The 8,630-nt window shown below is 38.9% G+C and overlaps 1 protein-coding gene across 6 annotated transcripts in view; it reads right to left on the bottom strand.

Annotated features, from left to right (window-relative positions):
• Nucleotides 1-8,630, bottom strand: part of SPMIP4 (sperm microtubule inner protein 4) — a 34,175-nt gene that overhangs the window by 3,599 nt on the left and 21,946 nt on the right. For all 6 annotated transcript variants that reach the window (XM_081533853.1, XM_081533852.1, XM_081533855.1 and 3 more), the window contains 3 exons: nucleotides 6,961-7,049; nucleotides 1,592-1,766; nucleotides 1,204-1,295 (listed from right to left, as the gene is read on the bottom strand). In XM_081533853.1, coding sequence (XP_081389979.1) covers nucleotides 1,204-1,295; nucleotides 1,592-1,766; nucleotides 6,961-7,049 — 356 coding nt within the window. The remainder of the gene's footprint in view (nucleotides 1-1,203; nucleotides 1,296-1,591; nucleotides 1,767-6,960; nucleotides 7,050-8,630) is intronic.

Raw genomic sequence — 8,630 nt, 5'->3', positions numbered from 1 at the left:
AATGTGTTCATTCAGTCTAAAAAAGAGTTCATGTTGAAATACCTTATCATTATTTTTTAGGTGACTTTCCACAACCTACATCTTTGGAAATATTAATCTTGATTAAAAAACTGAGTTTTAGAGGATAAAATTTAGGTCCAAATAAAACAACATAAATGTATCCTATTAGGTCATTTTATTTCACTTGCATAATTAAGCCAAGAGATTATAACTTCTATCACAAAAAGGCTTGATCATTTCTTTTAGGACATTTCACATAATCAATTAAGAAATCTCTTGATATTGGCAGAGAATTTATTGGCTTTTGTTTGTAATTCAGCTAACTCTCAATTATTGTGGATATCAAGAGGAAGCCTTTATCTCTTCAAAAGCAGTGAAAATGTTCAAGATATAAAATATGCAAAGATTCATATAATTTATTAAGAATCACATTTATTACTAGGTAAATGTTCATAAACCAATTCCTTTGTAAATTTTAGCAACAGTAGCATAGTAGAAAATCTGTAAAACAAAATAAAACAAAACAAAAATAACCCAGTACTGTGATGAAGAAAGGACTTGCCAGGTAGCGCTAGTGGTAAAGAACCTGCCTGTCAATGCAGGAGACATAATGAGACATGGGTTTGATCTCTGGGTCTGGAAGTCTCCTGAAGGAGGGCATGGCAACCCACTCCAGTATTCCTGCCTGGAAAATCCTGTAGACAGAGGAGCCTGGCGGGCTGCAGTCCATAGGGCTGCAAAAAGTCGGACACAACTGAAGTGACTTAGCATGCACCCATGTGATGAAGATAAGAAACCCTTCTTGTTCTTCAAAATAGTGGACAAGTTCGAATCAATTCAGAATTAACTTCTGAACTGAGTTAAATTTTCCCTTTGCTGGCTTGGTCACCACTATTCAGGAAGCAAATAAAAAATGAGTAAAGCAAGGAGGAGCCCAAACCTAGATGTGTGCGTGCATGTGTGCTCAGTCACGTCAGTCATGTCTGACTCTGGGACCCTATGGCTCCTCTTTCAATGGGATTCTCCAGGCAAGAATACTGGAGTGAGTTGCCACGCCCTCCTCCAGGCGATCTTCCTAACACAGCAATTGCACTGGCGTCTCCTGCATTGCAGGTGGATTCTTTACCCACTGAGCCACCTGGGAAGCCCCAAAATCTAGATACTTTGCCCCTAAATAACTGAGAGTTGACTGCAATTACTTACAGGCTCTGGGTCAAATCCTATCTGTCCAGTTAACTCTGCTACCTCCTTTTCATGGTAATCATCCAGTTCAAGGGGATTCATGGGCCCCAGACCTTAATGGAAACATCACATCTTATTATTTTGTTAAAGTAAATGAAGAATGCTACATAAATTTAGACCTTTTTATAGAAACACTTACCTGTTCCCCTTTGTAATATAATTAGAAATGATAAAAAATGAAAACAAACTTAACTTCCCAATTACCCTCTAAGAGGAACTTACCACCCACCTTATTCCTATTGCTACTTAGATTAAGAAAACAGGGGGAAATATTAGAAGATAAAGCTGTAATAGCAACTTGTTAAATATTCTAAGTTTGTTCTTTTTACTCATTAAAGTGAACTCATACCTGTAAAATCATGATTATATGAAGTGATCCAGTGGGACCTCTCGAGATTTCTTTGTATGTTGACTTCTCTTAGAGAGTTAATAGGGTCCAATGAATTTAAAGAAGTGTTAGGAGCGAAGGTTTTAGGTGGTTTTGGGTAGAACACTGGCTTGTTTTTCTCAACACATTTAGGAAGCTAGAATATGAATATAAAAGATCATTGCTATTAGAAAAGATCATAATACTTTTCCTTCATTAATTACTAAGATTCGGCAACTGTAACCTAAACTGTATGCAGAGATAAACACAGTATTTTTATCAAAGGAGGTCTTTTTGAAAATTCCTTTACTTTAGCAGGGCGTCTGAAAGTATACTTTGGAGAAATGCAATGAAATTTTATTAGAGAAATAAAGGGCTCTGAGATACAGCCAAAATTGTGTGCCTCCTACTTTTCCTTCCCTGCCTAAAATGATATCATATGATATCATTAATGAATTTCTGATGAAGGCTAACTCACTCAAATTCAAATAAAAATTTCATTCTGTAGACATAACTGCTTTACAAATAGAGTTTTATATTTTCAAAAGGAGGTATGCACATAAAAGTGAATGAATGGGTTTCACTGTAGTCTTTTTGTTTACTTAGAAATTCACCTTTTCTCAGATTGATGATTTTCAATACATATTTACAGAGCACCTACATGTGTAAGGTAGTGGCAGACACATGGATGGATCAGAAACAAATCTTGTCATCGAGTATATTGGCTAGAAGGGGACATACGGCATGAACATAAATGACTATAAGATGGACAGTAACTCTTTGCTACAGGAGAGGTTAAGACAAAATAATTTGGAAGTTCAGAGGAGGGAGAAATTGATTCCAGCTGAGTAGGGAAGTGGTGCTGGAAGCACAGGGTGGGAGGAGACAAGAGACCATGTTAGGTGACACCGCAGCAAGTAGGCCTTGAGTGGCATGCAGAGGGAGAGACTCAAGGAACAGCAAGAGCAGAGGTGGGGTGGTGGTGGGAAGTATGGAATAAATACTTCTTGAACCTTGTGAACTTCTCCTTACAGTCAGGCCCACCCTTAACATTTGCAGGTCCTGGGGTTTTAGTACAGTGAGAGCCCACATTCCATTAGTCTAAGTAGTTCAATTTGTAAATCAAGCAAATAAACTATTAAGTAAGTGTGTTTCACTCTCCTATCTTGATAGGATACTTTCAAAACAATCTGGAAGACCAGGTTCAAATTTAGACTTCTTAGACTATCCGAAGTATTGTACTGGGACATGGTGGTTCAGAAAGAGCCAACTGCTAGCCCCTGGCCCCTGACTGCTTTCTTACTGCTTTCTTACCCCCACTTCCATCCCAAACTATGAGGTGCCTTTTATACAAGGGTACCTATCCCTTAAGTTCAAGTTCCATATACCTGTTACCGCCACCTCTTGGCCACCTGTTTGGCCTAGAGGGATATACTAGCTTGGCAGCACTGTCAACCCCTGGGAGGATGGACCTGGGGAAGAGACCCCATAAAGGGCCTGAAACTGTTCAAAGCCACTTGTCAGGGAATGTGCCGTCCAGCATCAATCTGGGTCAAGAGACTGGGGAGCACTGGTTCAGATGGACACATCCTCTTGTTCCCATAAACTTTCTGCCCCACAAGGAGGGGCACAGTTAGCCAAAGCTGGGCCTTATAAAGCACAGGCATTCTAAAGTTCCTGGGCCGAAGGGCAGTGCTGCTCACCGCAACCCTGGGCGGTTGGAGAGAACCCCATTCACATACTTAAAGTAGGCATGATAAAAGTCACTTGGTAAAAATCTTCTCAAGAAGTATTAAATAACCAGCTCTATAAACCTTTCACAATTATGTGGCCTGCTTATCCAGGGCTAAATAAAGCCCTCTTTATTTCTTTATCATGATTTGCAAAGCCAGCTTGTTTCAAATATTGTCCTGAGGGGAAAGATTAATTCTGTGTCTTAATCTGGCCCAAAGAGTTGATGCTTTTGAATTGTGGTGCTGGAGAAGGCTCTTGAGAGTCCCTTGGACTGAAAGGAGATCAAACCAATCAATCCTAAAGGAAATCAACCCCGAATACTAACTGGAAGGACTGATGCTGAAGCTGAAGCTTCAATACTTTGGCCACCTGATGTGAAGAGCCAACTCTTTGGAAAAGACTCTGATGCTGGGAAAGATTGAGGGCAGGAGAAGGGGACAACAGAGGAAGAGATGGTTGGATGGCATCATCGACTCAATGGACATGAGTTTGAGCATACTCCAGGAGAGACTGAAGGACAAGGAAGTCTTCAGTTCATGAGGTGCCACAGTTTGTGGGGTCGCAAAGAGTCGGACATGACTTAGTGACTGAAGAACAACAATTTGGTCTATCTAACAGCAGGGATCTACTGAAATGCAATCTTACAGGCACAGAGGAAGGAAATAGGGAATGTAAAATTTTACTGTAGCCTGAGTTATCTTGGGAAGAGTTTAAAGAGTCAGGAAACTTTTGAGAGTGGAGAGTTAGCCAGTTTTTAGTGTGTTAGGTAATGTAATGCTGCCAGGACAGTGAGAGAGGGATTGCTGGGGATCATTCACTCAATAGGTATTCATTGGTTGAATATGGGGGCTTCCCGGTGGCTTAGATGGTAAAGAATCTGCCTGCAATGCAGGAGACCCACGTTCGATCCCTGGGTCAAGAAGATCCCATGGAGAAGGGAATGGCTACCCACTCCAGTATTCTTGCCTGGAGAATTCCATGGACAAAGGAGCCTGGCGGGCTGTCACAGAGTTGGATGCTACTGAGTGACTATCACTTTCACTTTAGGTTGAATATACTATTCACAGGTGAAAGTTAGGATCTAATATGGAAGGTAAGTACAGAGTAGAAAGGAATTCCAATTCCTGAGATGTTAACATCTCAGCAGACACTCTAAGTCTATAACGGAGTAAGTTAGTTGTTTCAGTTCAGTTCAGTTGCTCAGTCGTGTCCGACTCTTTGCGACCCCATGAACCGCAGCACACCAGGCCTCCCTGTCCATCACCAACTCCGGGAGTCTACCCAAACCTATGTCCATTGAGTCGGTGATGCCATCCAGCCATCTCATCCTCTGTCGTCCCCTTTTCCTCCTGCCTTCAATCTTTCTCAGCATCAGGGTCTTTTCCAATGAGTCAGCTCTTTGCATCAGGCGGCCAAAGTATTGGAGTTTCAGCTTCAGCATCAGTCCTTCCAATGAACACCCAGGACTGATCTCCTTTAGGATGGACTGGTTGGGTCTCCTTGCAGTCCAAGGAACTCTCAAGAGTCTTCTCCAACACCACAGTTCAAAAGCATCAATTCTTCTGCACTCAGCTTTCTTTATAGTCCAACTCTCACATCCGTACATGACTACTGGAAAAACCATAGCCTTGTTAGTTGTTTAGAATTTGGAATACATTCTCAGAGGAGGAGTGCTATATAAATGGTTGTTATAGTCCCAGCAGAGCTGATAAAAATCTATGAAACTTGTAAATTATTTAATAAACATTTATTGAATACCTGATACAAGCAAAACTATGCGTCAGCTGTTAAGTGCCCTGGGCTAGGCACCAAAAACTCCATAAATTGCCATAAAATAACAGGAATTAATACAGTCATAACATGTTAAAACAAAGCACTAAATATAATGTGTTGTTTTAGTCTTGAGTCGTGGGGCTTACTAAGGTTTAATAGAGAGAAGAGGTCTATTATGGAGACCACTTTGCTCTTTGGAGAGACATTAACATTGGGGACACACTGGATCTTTATTGGATCATATTTCATGTCATTGTGTCAGCACTGTTTTTACATTAAGAAACCATGATTAGGAACTTTGTCATTTGCATATGAAATGAATAGAGGCGGGAGAGTAAATAAGAGAGTGGCAGAGATACGTGTCTTTGGTATTTAGTTAGGACTTTGGAACAGAGAAAGTTGAAAGTATAAGAGGATGCATGGTAGGAGGAAGGCTGCCTGGGACAGAATGGAGGAAAAGCAAAGGCGGCAAGACAGTGAATAGAGAGCATGCCCATTAGAGAACAAATGGCAGATGTAGCAGGAACTAGAACACAGTTTTCCTAATTTGATTCACTCTCTGCTATGCAACAGAAACAATGAGGGTTGAGCTGAGCCTTGAAGAAAGAGCAAGTCTGAGATGACAGAGAAGAGAGCATTTCAGGAAGAGGAAGTGGCCATGAACCTGCTCAGGGACCAGCAAACCGAGCCAGGCTGTGAGAAGGAAGAGAGGAGGGAAGGCCAGAACCAAAGGGTCACTGTAGCTCAGTTAAAGCACTGGAATTCACACTTACGTAAAGGGGTGCTAATCAAGATTGCCAAGGGGGGTGACACGAGTTACAGCAGTATTTTAATAAGCAGGTAGAAATGAGAGGAATTGAAAGAAGAGGAACTTCTCATATTTCTAGGTTACTTGGATATAGATTTTGCTTGAAAGAATAAAAGTCATCTAGTCAGGTAGATGAATCTTTAAGGATTTTTCTTGACATATAACTTTACAAAAAACAAACAGGAAATTGCTTCATAGATGACTGTGTGACATTGCAATGACCACACTCTGGTCTGCCACAGTAGTCTTTCCCAAAGAAATTCAAATGTTTCTAGGTTTCCATCATTATTTCTTGCCTACTTCACAGACTATTAGATGCAAGAACATAATATATGGAAAACATTTGGTATTGCCTCTCACAAACTAACTGGCCAGTGAATGTTAGCTATTATTATTTTCAAATATATATTTTCCTTCATGATTTAAAAGTGTTCTCTTTTTACTATGTGGAGTCATGGTACAAAGGTTAAGAACAAAGACTGGAGTCTCATGAGCCTGAGTTCTATGATTGTGAGATAGTTACCAACTCCCTGAGCCTCAGTTTCCTCATTTATAAAACGGGAATGATCATACTAACCTTTTGAGTGGATTGTAAGGGCCGAATAACACCCTATATATAAAGAAGTTAGGGTGTAGCAATTTCTTAATAAATGGTGGCTACTGTTTTATTTTTGATTCTGCTCAATGGTACTACTGTAATTGGCACATTAAACTGCAAATCTTTCTGGAAACCTCCCATTTACTCTATGTATATTTGAAGTTACTTGATATATTATGAATCATAAGAACAGAGTTGTAGAGACAGTGAATGATCTACAGTCCTCGTTTACTTCATTTTGCAGGGAACTTTTTGTAAATATGGAAATGTTACAAAAATCAGTTAAGAAAACAAACAAAAAATGTGAATCATGGTCATAATCTCAATGTTTCCATCCATACAGAAAATAAAAGTAATCTATCTTTTGGATTTTTATAAACATAGAAAGCAAAAGCATCTTTTACTTTGTTTTAAACACACATTTAAAAAGATACTTACGTCAAAATATACATGCTGACCTGGCCAAACCAATGCTTTCTTCTTGGAATCCATCGGAAAATCAAGCAGTTCATATCTGTAAGGGTTACCTGAAATTTTCCAGAAAAGCAGTCTTTTAATTAATAGGATTTATGGGTGCAATAAATACAAACACTAGGAGGTAGAGAGGAATTCGGGTGCACATTTGAGCTTTATAGTTATAGCTCTGTTTGACTCTTGCCCTTAATGAACAGCATGTGGGCCACACAGAGCAAGAATGAATCTCTCAGCCTGGTGCCTTCAGCAGATTGAAGGGGCAGCAGTACTGCTCCTTTCTTGTTTTTTAAAAAAAGGTGATTTAAGTAAATCATAGGTAAAGGGATTCTTAGGTAAATCATAAATCTCTTCCTAGATACTCTTTCTGGTGCTGAAGGCTCAGCAAATACATTTCTGAGCCTGTTCTAGGTTTTCTCTGTTTAAATACCAAGAAATGGAGTCAGTACTTGCTTACCAAAAGAAGTATTTAAATAGAACATTTAAAGAATACAGCTTTTTAGGTATTGGTGGTAGCTGGAGAAGCTTTACCAAATACAGCCTGGCTTCTTCTGGTCCTATGATAAACTCCACATTAAAGCATGCTCTGAACACCCATCACCATATATAATAAGAACAAAGGCTGGCATTTATTGAACATTTAGTATGAGCCAGTATTGTACTGAGTGCTATGAGGAAGGTACTATTATTTCCACTTTAACAAATGAGGAAATTGAGGCACAAGGAAAATAAGCAATTTTCCCAAGGTCATACAATGAATAAGTGCAATAATTCAAATTTAGGCAGTCTGGTTCTAGAGCTTCTCTCTTAACCTAGATTCTACTTATTTCTAAAAAAGAAGAGTTAAAATAAGTGGAAGAGTAGAAAATCCAAGGTAGTACTAGTTCCTGAAAAGGTCATTTATTAGGGTTGTTAGAATATACTCATCTTTTTAAAATCCCCTGAAGGTGACTAACTGGTCAAGGACAGGTAGATGCTTGAAACAGAAGATTAAGGTGGTAACTTATTTCTTCAATCCCTGGTCTACAACTGCACTGAAAAGTGTTTTTATAAATTCAACACATATTTGTGTGATTTCTTCCTAATTGTATGCACTTCATATAATTTCAGAAATTAACTAATTTAGGGATTGAAAAAATTAATTTACTTTGATGATTTACCTAATGAGATCATAAAAATTTCAACTGCTTAGATATCCTATACATATACACATACATGTATATATATATATTTATATAGATATATATATTTGATATAGCTTTCACTACCTTTTATGGAATGATTCAGCATGCTACACACATACTAAAATCATTATATATAGCAAAGTACATAATCAAAATAGTAGCTGCTAACACAATCTCTATTATCTATGAAGTAGGTATGAATATTCCTATTTTACAGATTGGGAAGTGGAGGCAGAGAAGTTAAGGAACTTTCCCTTAGTCCATGGTGAGTAAGTGGCAGAGCTAGAATGCTACCCATGCAGTTGGACTCCCTAGTCCATGCTCTTAAACACTCCACCATATCTTTCAAATTTTACTGCCTCCTAATAAGATGCTGAGGTTGATATTGATGATGGCAGTATTCTCTTCTTATATTGGGTCCAAATATTCATGTACAGAAGAACTGCATTATAG

This window comes from Giraffa tippelskirchi, chromosome 10 (assembly GCF_054371585.1).
Source record: "Giraffa tippelskirchi isolate mGirTip1 chromosome 10, T2T-mGirTip1v1.2.pri, whole genome shotgun sequence".
NCBI classification, from domain to species: Eukaryota; Metazoa; Chordata; class Mammalia; order Artiodactyla; family Giraffidae; genus Giraffa; species Giraffa tippelskirchi.
This window is presented reverse-complemented; position numbering and strand designations above follow the sequence as displayed.